The sequence below is a fragment of the Arvicola amphibius genome, chromosome 4 (genome assembly GCF_903992535.2).
Source record: "Arvicola amphibius chromosome 4, mArvAmp1.2, whole genome shotgun sequence".
Classification (NCBI taxonomy): domain Eukaryota; kingdom Metazoa; phylum Chordata; class Mammalia; order Rodentia; family Cricetidae; genus Arvicola; species Arvicola amphibius.
This window is the reverse complement of record NC_052050.1, coordinates 89,950,982-89,969,173: the sequence shown is the minus strand read 5'-3', so window position 1 is coordinate 89,969,173 and position 18,192 is coordinate 89,950,982. Positions and strand designations below refer to the sequence as shown.

Genomic DNA, 18,192 nt, shown 5'->3' with positions numbered 1-18,192 from the left:
TTTCTTCTTTTATATTGTTAAAGATATGTTCTATACTGCTGTACTGGGATTCTTCTCCCTCGTCTATGTGTGCCTATCATAGGTTTGGTCTTTTGAAAGGTGTTCCTTTCCTATGCTTTTTTTTCTTTGTCTTTGCTTATTTGGTTAGAGCCTCTCTTTATATTTGAGGCCTGTTTCTATCTTCTCTTTGATTCCTTCTGCTTGCCAGGCTTCCCCCTGAGTTTTCTAAGTGGGACGTCTTTGCTTCCATCTTCATTTCTCCTGTGTTTTCTCCGGTGTTTTCATTTCTTTGTTGAATTCAGTTTTCAAATCCTGAATTATCTTTGTCATTTCCTTCAGCTGGGTATTTGTATTTTCTTGAACATTGTTGAGGTGTTTTTATTATCCTCAAAGTCCAATGAAGTGTTTGTGTCTTCTTTAAATTCTTTGAATTCTGATGAAGCCTATGCTTGTTCTTTTAAATTCTGTGTCCTGGGCTCAGCTAGGTAGTTCTCATTAGAACATGCCCTACAGGAGTCGGGGTTTGATGGGAGACGTGCTGTCCCAGCCATTCGGGCTGCTTTTGTTCTTCCGCTTTCACCTAGTCGCTGACTTCTTTTCTTAGTTGTGTCTGGTGTGAGAATCTGTTCCGCCTTCGGCTGGGCCAGGAGCTGCATGACCAGAGCCGGCGGACAAGCTGTTTAACTGGACCAAACAAAAATGACTCCCAAACCATGGGTCTGGAGCATGGACTGTGGGTGTAGAGATGCATGGCCAAGCTTTATATGAATGGCTGGTCTCAAATCCTCATGTTCGTGCGGGAAATACTTTATTAACCGAGCCATCTTCCCATCCCTCACATCCATGCTTTGGTTGACTGGATGCTCTTTTCCCCTTTCCTAGGTCACTGGATTCTGCAGTGGGTGGTCAGGGTCTCAGCTTCTTCCCACTCTATGCTGTATTGGAGGATTAGGAAGTTGGGGATAAGGATTTGAGTCCCAGCAGGCTGAGGTGTGGGTGATGTTAGTCAGATTCTGGTTGTTAAAGGAGGTGCTTATATTCTTGACAAACCTCGGGCCTCCAGGGCTGGTGGAGAGGAACACCAAGGCAGGGGAGACCCATAGGTAGATGTGGAATGCACGAGAAGGTACCCCAACACATGGACTCTTGGGTAGCCTGGGCAGACTAGGGTAGCTCTCATTGGCAGTTTCGGTCTTTGTCAATGGGGGACCCGGATTGACCCTCCCAGTGACTCCCCAGGCCTGGTAAGCAGTTTCTCACTGCGATACAGAGGTGGGTGGTCTTTTGTCTTAGAACCAAGCCACATTCCCAGAATGCATTATGGCCTTCTATGTCCCCTTTCTGGCCAGTATTTCAGCCGAGGGAGGGGAAGCCTCTTCTCCTCTTCTAGTTTATTGAAAGAACATTGCAGGCCATTTTCAGTTAGCATTCTTGTCTTACCTGTGCAGCAGGTGAGCACCCAGGCCTCCTGATTCTATCCCACACACCCCTTCCCCTGCCATGCCACACCCCTAGCCTACCAGCTGCCCAATGGATTCGCTAAGCCCCAGCCCATTCCAGGTAGGACATGTGTCAGTTCGGAGCCAGCAGGGAGCCCCCAGGAACCACAGTGGCAGAGAAGATCTTCCCTGGTTACCACAGGAAGGTGCACCCTGAAGGGCCCTGCCACGCTCCAGTGTCACACTTCAGTTTCCAGAGCCATGGAGAATATGGAGAATCAACGCCTGTTGTTTTAAGCCACCAAATCTGTGGGGCTGGCCTAGAATGTCTCTAGGAACTGCTGTGCCACCTTCATGATGAGCTAGAATATAGGGTGGGAGGTGGAAGTGAGGGGAGACCCAGGGGCAGGCAGGATGACACAGGAGGGCCAGAGGGGGAGGAGGAGGCAGGACCCATCTCCCAGAGGGGTCCCTGGCAGGTCTCTGCAGATGGAGAGTGGAGGGTTATGGCTTCCAAGAAGGGTGCAGCCAAGGGATCAGAATGGCCAAGGAAGGGACCAGTAGTTACAAGGTAGACTGGAGCATGGGGCATGGGAGACTAGGGAAGAGTAGAGATTTGGGGTGACCTTGAGGCAGTAGTACCCCAAGGGAGCAGCCCCTGTGCATCTGGAGCCAAGGCACAGAGTATTCCCGGCCAAGGCTGACTCCCGGGGCACCCTTGCTGTTGCTCACAAAAGCTCCACTTACAATAATGCACAGTGCATTAGCGCCAGGGAGGGGTCTGCTGCCAGCCCGCCCTGGCGTCTTTACAGCCCTTTGTGTCGGCTGCTGCTGGGCTATTTCAGGCCTGATCAGGGGCCTCCAGGGGGAGGCCTTGTTAATGGGGAGCAGCCAAGGCCACACCTCCGTGACTCTGTGGTAGCTCCACCCTAGCCCTGCCCTGGCGGTGAGAGGCCCTCCCTGCCTGCATTTCACCACTGTGTACAGCAGCCTCCCTGCCCTTGTGAGGGTGGATGTTAGCCTGGTCCATAGTCAATGGCTCGAGGATGTGTCAGGTAGAAAGTGAGCTCCTGCATGGATCTGGGGTTTGGACAGCTCACTGCTGCCATTCATGTTGATGCCCAGTGAATATCTAGTACTTGCTGAGACACCACACAGTCTGAGAGTTGGCAATAACCAGTCATTGGTGCAAGTGACAGGTGGGAGTTACAAAGCATTGTGGGACTGCCATCTTCGTCCTATGCTATCACCTACTAAGGGCTCATGGGCTGAAGGCTCTGTTCTTCCCCACTGCTTAGGAAGGTCTACCCCTTCCTTGCCTTAAGGTGGGATCTTAGGGAGAACACAAACAGTCTCCTGGGTGGCTCTTCAACCTCAGCAGGTGGGTGTGGCCACGGGCACCTAGAAGCGCCAATTGTGAGAGCTGGCCTTGTTGGGCATAGAAGAGCCAACAGCTGCATGGGCCTGGCCTTGGCTCTGTCACTACTTCCTTTCCAGCCTTCAAAGAACTCGAGGCGCAGGCTGGGGCCTCCCTATGTCTCTCACCAACTCATGTGGCCTTTTGCATTGTTCTTGGACATCTGGACGCCCACCTCTTCCTCATCTTCTTCCAAGGCTATCCCCGCTTTGCCAGGACCTTGCTGTCTGAAAGGAACATCAATGCTTTGGAGCTAAGTTGACATTTGAGACCCATCAGTACAGACATGAATTCTGAAAGATTGGAGAGGGAAGATGTGAATGAGCTCAGAGGCAGTGGGGAAGGAGGAAACACCCCTCCCCAGTTCAGGAAGATGGGATGGCCACCTGCCATTCCCTGGGCATTTCCTAGGGTCCTGCTTGGGACTAGGTGGTTGACTGGTAGGAGCACGTGGCTGGGACCTAGCTCTGGGTGTGTCTCCCCCCACCCCCGCAACGACTCCTGCAGCCTGTGTCTCCTTCAGCTGCAGCCCCTGCAGATCCTGAAACTCCCAGTGGACTCCTACTCTGCAGCACTGGGCAGCGAGAATGCTACTACCCTCGTTTATTATGTAATATATACAGCTGTGAAAGGGGCCATTTGCACAGCCATGTTTAAATCTGTGTGAGCACGTTCAAGGTTGCTTTCAGGGCAGTGTATGGATTCAGGGCTATCTGCACGGCTGTGTGGTTGTGTACTGCGGTGTGAAAAGCTTTCTGGTTCTCTTCTTGGCCTTGCTAATCCCCTGACTGGCTCCTAAATGATAATATTGTGCTCTACGTGCTTCTTTAAAACAGCCAAGGAATGCATGGAAGAAAAATAGTTGGTTCTGCCCTGTGACTAACACCCCACTTCAGTCCCCTCCAGCCCAGACCTCAGGGTGCATCTTGTGCTGTTCTGTGACAGCTCTGGCTTGGGGTCTAGTGAGCAAAGAGTGGAGTTGCTTGTGAGGTGCCCCCCTCCCCATCAGAGGGCATGGAATTCCTTCCTGTGCTCTGTTCCTTCACTTCAGGCCTATGCTAAAGAGGTGATGGGGTGGGCTCTGCAACCAGCCCTCAGGAGAGCCCCAGGGACAGCATCTTCAACCTGTGACTTCATCCAGAGAGTACAAAATGACAAGAGCCACCTGAGCAGGGAGGAGGTTGTGAGATCAGGGACTCAGGCTGGCTCCATGGGAAGGAAGGAGCACAGGGGAAGCGGCTCCTGCAGCTCCTGCGTGGAGGTCAAGGCCGGGAGATGTCTGAAGGCAGGCATGGAAACGAGGTGGTGGGGATGTAAATGGGGACTGGGTGGTATAGAGGGCTTGGCCAGGAAAATAGAGATTGGTCCAGGGGCCTGCTATCTCCTTCTGCTCTTAATGGGTGGTTTGCTCCCTTCTGGTGGGGATTTGAACTTTTGAGTGCTCCTGGTTCCATCAGCTAAGTGGCTCTAGGCCATAGCCTCGGCTCCCAAGAGGATCTTTGGGGGCACAGCATGTGAATCTAGTTGACTTTCTTCATGTCTATTTTCAGCGGCTCTTTGAACTAAGTGATGGGTGGAGCCCAGACCCTCTTGTCTATTTCTGTCCCTGGGCGGTGGGCACAAAAGTGTTGGGCTAGGCTCCTGGATCAACATTATCCATGGGCCCGACCACTCCCAAATGCATTTGGCAAGGATCCCTGGGTGTCCTGACTTCAAGGCAGCACTGTGCTCTTCCCCTGCCATCTCCTCATAGGGCAGAACCAGAGGGGAGGGGGAGGACAGGGCAATTGGAAGAGGCCAGGACAGTAGAGAGAGCCCCATCATCCCAGCCCGTGCTCAGTGCCTGCCCTCCAAACGACCCTCAGGCCCTTATCTCTCGCCAGCACAGCCCTAATCTACTCTGCTGTGGCAGCATCTTTAGGAAGATGTGGGGCCTCTTAACATCGCTGGGCTGAGAGCTCCCAGGGCTGCCCCATCCCCCTCAGCTGAGATGATCAAGGTCACAGGGCTGCTGTCACTGCTGGAACCAGAGGCATGCCTAGCTAGTGTAGTGGCCACTGAAGCCTGTTAAGTAGAAGCATTGGGCTGGCTGACCAGAGGCCTGGATTGGGGTGTCCCTAGAAACTAATACCATGACAATGGAGGGGGCCAGAGAGAATGTGTTCCCCTCTTGTTCTCTCTACTAGGCCCAGGGACAGAAGCATACCCCACTTTTCCACCATTCTCCAAGGATCCCAGTCACTATCTTGTCTAGCTCTCTGGGAAGGGTATAGTGGGAGACTCTGGGATCAGACAAGCCCCTGGGGTCATCTGGTGAGGAGATAGTGTCGAAGTGTGGGTGTTTGATCCAGTGCCCTCCGATCCAGCAGATAGGGGTTTTGCAGGCTCCTTCCTGGAGACTATATGGCTGGGCTAGCCACCAGGTATTAGCCTTTGGCTGTCTTCCCTTTGGTGGTCACATTCCACCAATAGTGTCTGTCTTGGAAAGGTGCCGTGAGCCCCCCAAAACCTTCCCGACTGGGTCAGCCCCTCAGCACTGGTAACATTGACCAGCTGTGCTGACAAGCCCTGTGTCTCAAAGCCCTAGGATGACCCAGGTTCCTGAGGACCTGCGAACTAAGCAAGGGCCAGATGATCTTGCATGGTCTCTAGACAGGAGTGTGACCACCCTGGTCCCCTGGTCAATGCAGAGATTCTTTACTTTGTGTACTGCTGATCCTTCATGGCTGGTAGGTCTGCTGGGAGGTTTTCAAAGGCTCTGCCAACTTGTTCTGGATCAGAGCCATTGTGTGTGTGTGTGTGTGTGTGTGTGTGTGTGCGCGCGCACGTGAGCGCAAATGGTCATGGACTCTCATGTGTGAAGGGGATGATGGTCCTTGGAGCAAAGGTTTTACCCAGCTGCTGAAGGCAATGCATTTTTCCTGCCCAAGCCAGACCCCTCAGCCCACATGGGTCCACTGTGCTGAGTGGACTCAGATCTGTCACTGGTGCCCTTGGGGGCCTTTTTAGCATCATTTTCAGGTCTCTACTGAAAGTCTGCCTTCTATACCCAGCTTCACAGTCCATATGGCCTAGAACCTTTATCTAAGCTGCTACATTGATGTCCAGGCCCCCTCACCACAGAGCCCTGAAGAGTAAATGGGCCCCGAAGAGACCAACAAGAATCCATAGGACAGCAGCCGGCTGTCCTCCCTCTGCAAAGGGACTTTCCTTGGGGACCATGGATGGGCAGAAACCAGAAGAAAGTCCCTCCCAGTTGTCCCCATGGTCCCTGCCTACCTGTAGCCCCACCAGCAGGAATGACCAAGTAGATCGGGTTCCTATTCTGAGACTTGGGGACGTGAGAGTGGGGTGTGGGCTTTTAACTTACAGCCCTGGGGAGGGATGGTGGGGCCAGAGGTGGATACTTCCATGGTAATTAGGCCCAACATCTGGCTGATCTCTGGCAACATCTCTCCCCTCATCTATTGCTCAGCCGAGGAACTCAGATCCAGTAGGTCACAGAAGTTGGATGGCTCTGCATGAAGAACATAACAGAGTGAGTCAGAGTTTACCGACATCTCAGGAAGCCACAGTTCCCAGGATGCGTCTGCCCTTGCTAGATCCCAGCTGCTCCGTGCTTTAGCCTTCCACCCCGTGATAAAGGGTACTGAGACTGCACTGTTGGGAGCTTGTCGAGCACCCCAATATCTAGCTGTGGAATTTCTTTTTTGTGTGAGGGCTATGATACCTATCTCTCTCCCTGGGACAAGCACTTGAACACTGTAGCTACACTTTGGGGTGCCTGGGAGTATGACCACAGAGCTCCTATGTAAGCTAACAGTGCTACCTCTCTGAGCCTCGCTTCCCATGTTCAGGTGGGGGAGGGAAGGGAAGTGGAAAGCCTATTGGCCTCTGTGTGGTACGGGCTGAAGCTGCCCTTTCCACTGGCCTCAGAGTCTGCAGGGTCAGGGAGGGTCAGCTGGGGTAACTGCCCACCCGCCAGGACTCAGCTCAGCAGCCTCCAGTGAGTTAGTCCACCCCAGCTCTGCCCAGACAGTCTCAGAATCTCTGCTAAATCCTCTATTTAATTTTCTTCTCAGGGAATTGTAGGAGGTTTTGCAGATAAAGCTGAGCTGATAAAGTAGGGATTTGGCTGTTCTCAAAGGCAGTAGGCCCCGGGCACTGTCTCATGGGCCCATCGGGTATGAGGCTTCTACACCTGTAGGGATATATTCCCCCTGCCTCCCCGGCACAGAAGTTCCTGGTGAGGGTGCATAAGGGGGACCCCTGGTCATTAGATCTAGGCTTCTGTATATTCTATAGGCTTCTCTGGCTGAATGGGCAGTTGGGGCCTGTCAGGGCAATGCTCTGTCCCCAGGAATCCCCGCTGGCCTACAGGGAACCCCAAAGCCCATTTTTGATGGAGACCAGGACCATTCCTCTCTGGAACCCCCTCTTCCTTTCAATATGGGAGCATTTTCCTAGCCGTCCACCCTCTGCCCAGTTCCCACCGCTGACTCCAGACCAGGCCTCCTGTTGGCTTGAGCATTTGAAACCTCAGACTCTCCTAGGTGTCAGCTTTGACTGTGTCCCTCCTGTCCCTAGCTGGTTTCTCTACCACATCCTGGCAAGTAGTTGCCTGGGTCCCCGCAGGCTCAGTCCCTGCAGGAAGCTCAGCGGGGAAACCCTGCTCCCTGCCTGCCTTTCACCATACGTGTGTCTCTGTGTGTTTCAGATGTGTGTCTGGTTCTCAGATACCCTAATCCTCACTGTGGCTCTATTTGCCCTTCTGTTAAGTGCAGGTCCCTATCTGCTTTTTTTTCTCCTGGTGATGTGTCTCTGGGGCAAAGCTTGCTGCAAATGGTTGTTCCCTGTCCTTTTGAACCTCCTTCCTTGATTTAGAGTCATTTCCTACGGCTGGATTTCAAAGCCTAGCATGGCTCAGTGGCCCAGCAGTACCTGTGAATCTTGCCGTATAGAGCTGGATGCCCTGCTGAGATGCTCATGAGAGACCGTGTGGGCTTTCCCCAGCCATGTCCGTACTGGGTTTCCACGTTTTGATGTTTTCTTTTCTTTGGAAAGTGTGTTGGCACTTGTTTAGGTTGGTGTTTCATTTTGTTTTCCGAGACAAAAGATTTCTCTCTAGCCCTGACTGTCATGGAACTCGCTCTGTAGACCAGGTTGGCTTCGAACTCAGAGATCCCCCTGCCTCTGCTACCCGAGTGCTGAAATTAAAGGCGTGCACCACCACAGCCTGGCCTAGGTTATTATTTTTAAGTCATGGAAAGGTGTAATAACTCAAAGCACCTCGCTAAAGTGCCATGTTTTGTTTTGTTGGGATTGGGGACAGAACTCAGATCTTCGCAGGTGCTGGACAGCAGCTCTGCCAGCGACATTTTGTCTCTTTTGTTTCTTTTCACTTTGAGACAAGGTTTTCCTAAATTGCCCAGGCTAGACTTGAACTTGTGATCTTCCTGCCTTATCCTTCCCAGTAGCTGTAATTCTAGGCAAGTGCCATCAGACCTGGCAAGAATTTCTTTTCTATGTTTTCAAAGCTATGCATGATCTTGGAGATTTGTGTAAATATGGTGTATGCATGTGGGTGTGCATGCTTGTGTGTGCATGCACGTGTGGGTGTGCATGCTTGTGTGTGCATACACATGTATGTGGAGGCTAGTATTGACTTGGTAACTTTTTAATCACTTTTTCACTTTTTTTTTGAAACAGGGTCTCTGAAGCTCGCTGGTTGACTGAACTAGCTGTCCAGCAAGATCCAGGAATCCTCCTATCTCCTGTTTTCCCAGCTCTGGGTTTAGGAGTGTGTGCTGCTACACCCAGCTCCTTACAAGAATGCTGGGGACCCAGACTCAGGTTCTCAGGCTTATGTGGCAAGCACTTTACTGACTGAGCCATCTCCCAGGCCAACCTTTGGTCCTAAGGCAATGGTTCTCAACACGTGGGTTGTGACCCCTTTGTTTGTAGGGGTTACATATCAGAATGTCAGACATTTACATTATGATTCATAACTGTAGCAAAATTACAGTTATGAAGTAGCAACAAGAATAATTGTCTGTTCTCTGCTTGGGAAAACAAGTGAGAGTCTCCCCTGGCCTCCTGGTCCTGCTTTGCCAATGGAGAGGCTCAATCCCAGTGCCAGACTGCTGGACTCAGACTTAGCGTGCTGTCTCATCCTCTAGGGCAGTGTTTCTCAACCTTCTTCTTTTGTTTTGTTTTGTTGTTTGTTTTGATATTTTTTTTGAAACAGGGTTTTTCTGTGTCACAGCTCTGGCTGTCCTAGAACTCACTATGTAGACCAGGCTGGCCTCGAATTCACAGAAATCTACCTGCCTCTACCTCTGGGATTAAAGGTGTGTGACACAACCGCCTGGCCAGTTTTTCACCTTCTTAGTGCTGTGACCCTTTAAAACAGTTCCTCATGTTGTGACCGCCCCAGCCATAAAGCTGTTTCTTCACTACTTCATAGCCGTAACTTTACTACTGTTATGAATCGTAATGTAAATATCTGATGTGCAGGATATCTGATATGTGACCCCCAAAGGGTTTGCAACCCACAGATGAGAACCACTGCCTTGATGTCTCTGAAGGGAAACAGGTCTTTCACAGTGGCCCAGGGGGTCATCAGGGGAGGGGTACACCCCCAATATCCTGCACATCTCTCTCCTACCCTTGTTTAAACTTGGACTTGAGGACTCTTCTTCCCGGAAGTCCTTGGCCATCTCCTCCTGCTTGTTTGTTGCCTGCGCAGGGCAGCCATCTTCTGACTGCCGCACTGGCTCGGGAATGCCAGGGAGCTTTGGATCCTTCTGTAATTAAAATGTCCCACTGGCCCGGGAGATGGTGCTGTGCTACCCACTGCTCCTGCAGCTGGGTCTGCTCCAGTCAGGATGGCTCCTTGGGCTGTCATCCCAGGCACAAACAAGTGGAGGTGCTGGCCAGGGTACTTAGGGTGGCCATGTGGCAGTGTCTCCTTTGCTGGCCCTAACATGTCAGTGTGACCTTGGGTCCATCTCAGCCTGGGACACACAGGATGTGCTTGTCATGGGTAGAGACTATAGGGGTTCCCTCCATTAGAATCTTGCAGGCTGGGGCTAAAGCATAAGGGTCTATTGGCCAGCCTTAAAAAGGGGGGGTTCTCTTCTAACCCAGTTCATCCCACTTATGAACTAGAGCTTGTAAAGCAATCTGTACAAAGGACATCGGCACTCTTGGTCATCCCGTGCCACAGAACTGTCCCTGTTTCCCAGGCATCCCTGTGTGGAGGGGCCTGGACCCTGGGGGCACAGGCAGAGTGTCCATGAAACTGGCACTTCCCGGGAAGAGAATCCTGCAGCTGGGATGTGGGAACTTTCCCAAGTGCCCAGACTCAGTGTTCCCATTACTAGTGCAATTTGTAACTTTTTTTTTTTTTTTTTTTTTTTTTGGTTTTTCGAGACAGGGTTTCCCTGTAGTTTCTAGAGCCTGTCCTGGAACTAGCTCTTGTAGACCAGGCTGGCCTCGAACTCAGAGGTCCACCTGCCTCTGCCTCCCGAGTGCTGGGATTAAAGGCGTGTGCCACCACTGCCCGGCTACTAGTGCAATTTGGAAAGAGGTTCAACATCAGAGAGGATCCCTGCCCCAACTCAGTACCATTCTGTATCCCCCCACCATTGTGTCCACATATCCCATTCCCTTTGTCTGTGCCCACTGTGACTTTGCCTGTGTGTTCCCCACGTAGCCCTAGCTTTGAGTGTAGTTGTGACTGCTCTGTCAGTCCCATGGAGGTTTGTGGAATAACTGGTGTTCCTCCCCTGCTTGGGGGGAAGGGGTGTTGGGAGAGGCTACACACTGACACCTCCACAGCATAAATGCCTCTTACTCTGGATTGAGTAGCTGATGAGACAGAGACACAACCAAGATCTGCTTTGGAGACTCTCCTGACCTGGGGAGACTACACTGAGATCTGGCCCTTCCTCATTTGCCTGGGGTCCAATGGGTGTATCCCACCTGCTGTGCCCCAGTGCTTGACTCCTGAAGCTGAAGATCATGTGATCCCTGAGCAGAGGCTGTTTCATCCTTAGCGGTCCCTGGGTCCACACATCAGGGAGAAGCCATGGCCATGCTCTGGGTGGCCCTGAGTCACGGAGGAGATAGATGGAGGGTCACCTTGGCCCCCAAAGGCTCTTGGTCTCCAGCTCTTGAGGGACTACTCCTCGTGCTTGGTCTGGTTCTGAATTCTCAGATCTTCTGACCCACACATGTATGAAATGCCTACTGTCCATTCTGGATAAATGCCAGGATCCACTATCAGAAGATGGACAGGCAAGCATGGAGTGAGGGGCCAGATGCTATGGGGTGAGCACCAGGGAAGGTGCCAGAAATGCAGAGTCTGGGCAGAAGTCTGGGGTGGAACCAAGCTTGTGTGTTAAGCAGAGAGACCCTGAGGTTCTTGAGACTGGAAATGGGGGACAAGACAATGGTGAGGGAAGAGGCTGCTGGCTGTACATCCTATGTTGGCTAAAGGTGTGGATTTCTTTCAGAGAGAACCCATTACGTGGGTGCCTCTGGGGAAGTCCCGGTGGGGGTGGGGGAGAACTCAGGCCGGAACAGTCGGGAAATAGGTGGCTCCCAATTCTGCAGTCAATGTCGCCCTCTATTGGTCACATTGGATATTGACTTAGACTAGGGTTTCTTATGCCGGAGCTGGATAGCAGTTTCCTATCCATCCAACTAGCGCCCTGGGGAAGACTGCCCAGAAAGAACCCTTCTGCAGATCAGGACATTCGACTCCAGATACATACAGTGAATGGAACCCCTTCAGGACACTGGCCCCCATCCACAGGAGGCCCTGGGTGTGAGTTTAGCTATGGGATGCAGGAGGAAGAAGAGGGCCTGGCCCTTAGACAGTGGCCTTGGGAGCAGATGGGGTCAGGCTCCCTATGCATACATCCATGGATTCAGCTCCCAAAGTGAGCCCTGGAGGCTAAGATAGAGTGGACATTTGGTCTCCCCGACCTGCATGAGTAATTAGGACCACATGAAAAATGGAGCCCAGTTGTGGGATCATGGGGTGACTTGGGTATCGGGAGTGTTGGAGTTAACAGGAAGAGGAGCCGCTTCTAGGGCCGAGGAATCTGTCCATGTCCTCATTGCCCCTCATGCCCTCCCCTCACCCCAGCTCAGCTTATTCACCCTAAAGGGGACTTTAAGTAGGCAGAGCCTCCTCCACCCTGATCCAGCAGAGAAAAGCCAACTCAGGACCAGGCCATGGAGGGCAGCCCCAGGAAAGAACTGAGGAGCCAGGGAGGAGGACAGGATGTCAGGGGTTAGGACCCTTCACTACTCCACTCTGGGGTCCAGGGCTGGCCCCAGGGTCCTCTAGTGAATATGAATCCTGAGTTTCTGCTGCTTGGGTCACAGCAGGGTGAACAGGGGTGAGATGGGGGCCTGCCTGGCTCCTTCATATGTGTATGTATGTAAGTGTATGTATGTAAGCGCACATGTGTGTGAGTACTCGTGTGCATGTGGAGTCCAGAGGACAGCCTTGGGTGATGTTTCTCAGGCATCATACACCTTGGTTTGTTGTTTGTTTTTTGTTCAGTTGTTGTTTTGGATTTTTTTGCTTTGTTTGAGACAGGATCTCACTATGTTGCCCTGACCAGGCTGGAACTCACTATGTAGACTAGCCTTGAACTCACAGAGATCCACCTGCCTCTGCCTCCTGAGTGCTGGGATGAAAAGTATTTGCCATGAGCTGATGGGGTAATTCAGAGGTTAAGAGCCCTGGCTGCTCTTGCAGAGGTCCTGAGTTAATTCTCAGCAATCTCATGGTGGCTCACAACCATCTACTGTGAGATCTGGCGCCCTCTTCTGGCCTGCAGGCATACATGCAGGCAAAACGCTGTATACATAATAAATAAATCCTTTTTAAAAAAAGTGTTTGCCATGATGACTGGTCAGTCTTATTTTTTGACACAAGGCCTTTCACCGGCCCAGAACTCATCAAATATGGTTGATCCAGCTGGCCAGTGAACTCCGTAGATTAACCTGTCTCTGCCTTCCCCATGGGATTACAAACACGTGCCACAACACCCAATTCCCTCTGCGTTCTGGGAATCAAATTCAAGTTCCTGAAATGCAAAGACTTTTATCTGTTTAAGCTATCTCTTCAGCCTTTGGCCCTTTAAGAAGGCAGTTCTGCCCCGCCCCTTGAGTGACCCTGTTGCCCAGCAACAGGAGGCAGTTGGTGTATACAATGTTCTTGAGGCAACCAGAAGCGTTGTTCGGGACAGAGTGACCAGTACTGCCCCACTGATCGTGCCTGGACGACCGCCCAGTTACCCTCCCTTCATTCTGCCCCCCTTCCTGCTTAGCCAGGCAGTGGGCACCATGGCACAAACGGACGTGCTCCTGACTAAGGAGCCAGCCCCACAGTCAATCCAGGCCTGTGAGCTGCCGCAAAAAGAGTACGATGTGGCCTGCAATACTGGTGCCTACACATCCTCGGGTCTGGCCACCGCTGGCTTCCGCACAGCCAAATACCTAATGGACGAGTGGTTCCAGAACTGTTACGCCCGCTACCACCAGGCCTTTGCAGACCGGGACCACTCTGAGCGGCAGAGGCATGAGAGCCGGCAGCTGGCAGCCGAGACAGAGGCGCTGGCTCAGCGCACGCAGCAGGACTCCACGCGAAAGGTTGGAGAGCGCTTGGAAGACATGCATTGCTGGAAGTCAGAGCTGCAGCGGGAGATAGACGAGCTGTCTGCCGAGATTGACCTGATGCGGGCCCAGAAACGGCGACTAGAGCGCGCCTTGGATGCCACTGCCGTGCCCTTCTCCATTGCTACAGACAACCTACAGTGCCGAGAACGCCGCCAGCATCCAGACCTTGTGCGGGACTACGTGGAAGTGGAGCTGCTGAAGGTGCAGCTGGTGGCTTAGGCCTAGAGTGGGAGGCAGGCTCGGGCACGCATATAGAGTGGACATCACAGGGTCAGGGTTCACACAGTGCTATGCCCCTCTGCCCATGCGGGTCCCTCTGGTCCTTCAGACACAGGAGGATTTTTACCACATGGAGTCCCTGACCTCCAAATAACTATCTCTCTTTTGGGATCCTCTCCAGCCCCCAAGATTTCAAAGACAGTAACTCTGACCCTGAGTGGTTTTTGTGTGTTTGTTTTGTTTTTTAAGCCATAGGCTCCCCCTGTACCAGCATGCTCCTTATAGCGGTATTTGCTCTCCAGGTAGAAAGTGAGGGAAGTCAGTGCTGCAAGTGTAGAAGGGGTGGAGGGGGTGTGGAGGGTATGTGGAGGGCCATGGCATCTGCTCTTTCTGCCCAGAGTCTCTGAGGCTCAGCTTCACAGATCCCATTATATACTTAGAATGCCAGCATCAGGGAGACTGAGGAAGGAGGTCACAAGTTCCAGTCTGGACTACATGCAAAGACTCTGCAACAAAACAAAACAAAACATTCCACCCCTCCTTCCATTAGACACCCTTCCCCCCAAACCCAGCATAGCTTGCTTTGGGAAACCTTGTACTAAGATTGGGGGCGCCCTCAGCCTGGATGCTGCACAACCCTGAACCCCTCAGAGCTGGAGCCTCCTGTGATGGTCTTAGGCCTGTGGGTGATGGTGAAAGATGGGGAAATAAGCAGCCACGCTGGGACCCCAGGGAACCCCTGTTACACCCCAAGCCTTGACCACCGCTGCATATCTGAAGTATCGTCAGTGTGCAGAGATGGGCGGGTCACTGAGGACACAGGGCAATGGAGAGCATGGCCCCCTGTGGACTTGCACTTGAAGTTCCTGAGACCCAGAAAATGTTGGGGTTAAAGGAAGCCTGCTGTCCTCGGGCAGCAGACAGAGAACATCTGCTTTCCTATGGGCTTGTGGTCCTCAGGGGTAGGTGGTCTAGGTCCTGGGATAAGGTTGATGCCCCTCAGTATACTGTCGGAGTGTTGACTGGCAGAGCCTGGACAACTGTCGCAGGTTATCCAACAGCCAAAAGACACCCCCTAGAGTGTCCAACCTCCTCCCCCCAATAAACCTATCATGGAAGGGCTGGGATCAGACCTCCTTTTCTGGGGGGGGGGGGACTAAGGCAAAAGTCAATGCAGGCGAGGCCCATGCCTTGGCTCCTGCTGGGTCCCTCAGTCCCTCTGTCCCTCCCCACAAGGAAGAGCAGGGCTCTGCTACTCTGAAGGACTGTCTCCCCTCCAGGAAACTGAGCTCATCAGGAACATCCAGGAGCTCCTGAAGAGGACTATCTCACAAGCCGTGGGGCAGATACGGTGGGTCACAGCAGCGCCAAAGCGACAACCCTGACCCCCACCCCGAGGTTGGTCAGAGGTGGGGGGCAGGACAGCTAGGACAGTGACTGGCTCCAAGAGGTCAGAAGGCTTTTGGATCATAGCCAGGGATGCAGGCACTGCTCAGCTGGGCATAGACAACTATCTCCACTTCTGTTCTGGAACCTGGGCCCTGCTGGCCACGGAAGGAAGCTGGAATGGGGCCTGCTTCCCAGGGGTTCCCTGGCACATAATGGGTCCTGCATCCCCTCCTTCCCACTAGGCTGAACTGGGAACACAAGGAGACTTGTGAGATGGACTGGTCAAACAAAGTAGAGGCCTACAACATCGACGAGACCTGCTCTCGCTACAACAACGAGAGCACCCAGGTGCAGTTCTACCCACATTCCGGCAAGTTCGAGGAGAGGTAGGTTCCTAGGCATCCCCGTTTGCCCCGTCATCTTCTTGACTCTACTTCCGCGGACCTGGACCAGTTCCCTGGGGAATCTGCAGCTGGTGTGAGAAAAAAAAGAGAAACCCCTTACCCAGGTGCCTGGCTCCTGACAGTTGACTCTGGGTTGGTGCCTGCTCCAACCCCTGGATCCCCGTGAGTGGCCTGGACTGCGTTTCTGCTCGCGGCCAGCAGAGGGCAAGCAACCGCCACTAGAGGCCTGGGAGAACCTAGGGTTGTCTGTGTGATAGTGGGGATCGCAGTGCTGGAGTCTCTGCGTGGCTACAACCCGACCAGGTCGCACCTTCACTTTCAGTGCCTCCACTCCCGAGACGTGGGCCAAGTTTACTCAGGATAATCTGCTTCGAGCCGAACGCGAGCGGCTAGCTTCGGTTAACCTGCGGAAGTTAATTGACTGCATCCTGCGGGATACGGCCGAGGACCTGCGGCTGCAGTGCGATGCAGTGAACATGGCTTTCTCACGTCGCTGCGAAGAGCTGGACGACGCCCTCCACAAACTTCAGTACCATCTGCAAAAGGTGGGACGGCAGGGCACGCCCACCGTTGGACACGCCCACCTGTCTGACTGCACCCAGTACTTGCCTGCCAGCAAGCCCATCCCATGCTTAGGGCATACCCACTCACATTTAAGCTAATCCCACTCCCCACCCCCACCCCCGGTAATGCACACCTGCCCCCCATCGAACCACGCCCTTGCCTCACCAATTTCCTTAACCACAGGGACCACGGTTGCTGAGACCAGGGTTGTTATCTCAGTCATGACCTGGTTTCAAGGTCCCCTCTGCTTCCCACCCAAAAGCAGAGATCCATACACCTCTGTAGGCTCCTTGAGCTGACATAAAAGCAGATTTATATTTGGGAGTGGTCTGATTGTACAGCCACTCCGGGAGGCTGACCCGTAGGAGCTGCCAGCTATGGGGTTTGGGAGGGGCATGGTATGCCCGTGGGGTCCTGCTCTAGGTTCTCATTGTGGCGTATCCTAACTCCAAGCCCCGACTTTCTTGACCGGGGTTAGAGGACAAACAGACTGGCCTGACTCATAGGACCCTCTGAAGGTCTCAGTGTCTCCAGTCAGGGCTGGAGATGGAGGAGCAAGTAGTCTGGCCCTCCTCGTGTGCTGGGTCAGGATAGGCAGGTGCCCTGATTGCTCCAGACTTGAGCTGGCCCCAGACTCACACACTGCTCTGTGCAGACGCTGAGGGAGATCACGGACCAGGAACACCAGGTGGCAGCCCTAAAGCAGGCCATCAAGGACAAAGAGGCCCCTCTGCGCGTGGCCCAGACCCGCCTGTACCAGCGGTCACTCCGGCCCAACGTGGAGTTGTGCCGGGATGCTGCACAGTTCAGGTACCCCTGGAGCGATCCTGGGCAGCTAGGGTCATCCTTGAACCCCTTTAATCCTCCTTAGACCTCTCCCACAGAACCACTCCCATATATGAGCAGACATGATACTGGGGGGGGGGGTGGACCCTGGGGAGGGTTGCATGTCAGGAACAACGCAAGGTCCTGTACCACTGTGGGATGCCTAACCCTCCTGGAAGGACCCTAGAGTCTGGCTATCCAGATTCCTGGGGACAAAGGGCAGAGAGGCGAGGCAGGGCTACCACCTACCCTTGTACCTCTGATGGAGTTCTGTGTTCCATGTACCTCCAAAGGCATGGTGGGTTGTGCCCTTTAATTTCCTCATCTAGACAGTGCCAGGATGCCCTCTTAAGCATAAGTGTCTGTCTTCTTCCTTCTTCACTGACTGTAATTTTATTCTAGAAATCAAGGTTTCAAGGGTGGTTCCTGCCTGTAAACATCATTAGCACCTGTTCAGGCTGTTGTTGTTGCTTATTTCCCCAATCCTTGCTTATTTTCGCCACAAGGGGGCAGTATTTCAAGACTCCCTCTAACTGCTGTGCAGCTAGGGAGGCCCCTTGAGGCTGGAAATAAGGGCCAGTCTTGATTTCATGCCAGGTTTACAGTGATCTTGCAACACTGTAGCCACTTTGGTGGGGTTCCTGTAAGCCTTTTGGGGTCCTCTGTAGTAGCATCATTTCCCCTTCTCTCGTCTCTCCAGTAACTCACCATTCCCTCCCCTGAAGGTTGCTGAGTGAGGTGGAGGAGCTAACCATGTCCCTCAACTCACTGAAGGAGAAGCTTCAGGACGCCGAGCAGGCACTGCGGAACCTGGAGGACACACGCATGAGCCTGGAAAAGGACACTGCTGTCAAGACCAACAGCCTCTTCATTGACCGCCAAAAGTGTATGGCCCACCGCAGCCGCTACCCCAGTGTTCTCCAGCTGGCTGGCTACCAGTGACTGGGGCTGGCACCTGGCCACATGATCTCATCCAAATAAAGAGAACCTTAGTTTTCCACCTACAGTGTGGTGTAGCATGAAGAGACAGGCGGCCGTCCATTTGGACGGGCATTTCGCAACTTCTGTACAGACAGGCTTTGTCCATGAGCCCATCATCCTCCTTACCTCAGGGGAAACAGTCCATCCAAATGAGGCCAGGTACTCCCCATCATTCCCATTTAGAGCCCCATCAAACCTGGTTTCTCCTATCTTCACCAGTTTGAGGGTCTTGGGTATCTGTCAGGGACATTGC

At 53.0% G+C, this 18,192-nt stretch overlaps 1 protein-coding gene across 1 annotated transcript; it reads left to right on the top strand.

Annotated features, from left to right (window-relative positions):
* The first annotated feature begins 13,224 nt into the window (after positions 1 to 13,224).
* Positions 13,225 to 17,900, top strand: Tekt4 (tektin 4). Its single transcript, XM_038329041.1, has 6 exons — positions 13,225 to 13,758; positions 15,057 to 15,127; positions 15,408 to 15,551; positions 15,892 to 16,114; positions 16,789 to 16,943; positions 17,684 to 17,900. The coding sequence occupies exons 1-6, from the start codon at positions 13,225 to 13,227 to the stop codon at positions 17,898 to 17,900; spliced, it is 1,344 nt and encodes a 447-aa protein (XP_038184969.1).
* Positions 17,901 to 18,192: the final 292 nt, after the last annotated feature.

Excerpts from the sequence above, each read along its gene's own strand:
- Tekt4 (XM_038329041.1), top strand. The coding sequence starts at position 13,225 with ATGGCACAAACGGACGTGCTCCTGACTAAGGAGCCAGCCCCACAGTCA. Across the intron at positions 13,759-15,056 it reads TGGAAGTGGAGCTGCTGAAG|GAAACTGAGCTCATCAGGAA; the intron begins GTGCAGCTGGTG and ends TCTCCCCTCCAG. Across the intron at positions 15,552-15,891 it reads TCCGGCAAGTTCGAGGAGAG|TGCCTCCACTCCCGAGACGT; the intron begins GTAGGTTCCTAG and ends CTTCACTTTCAG.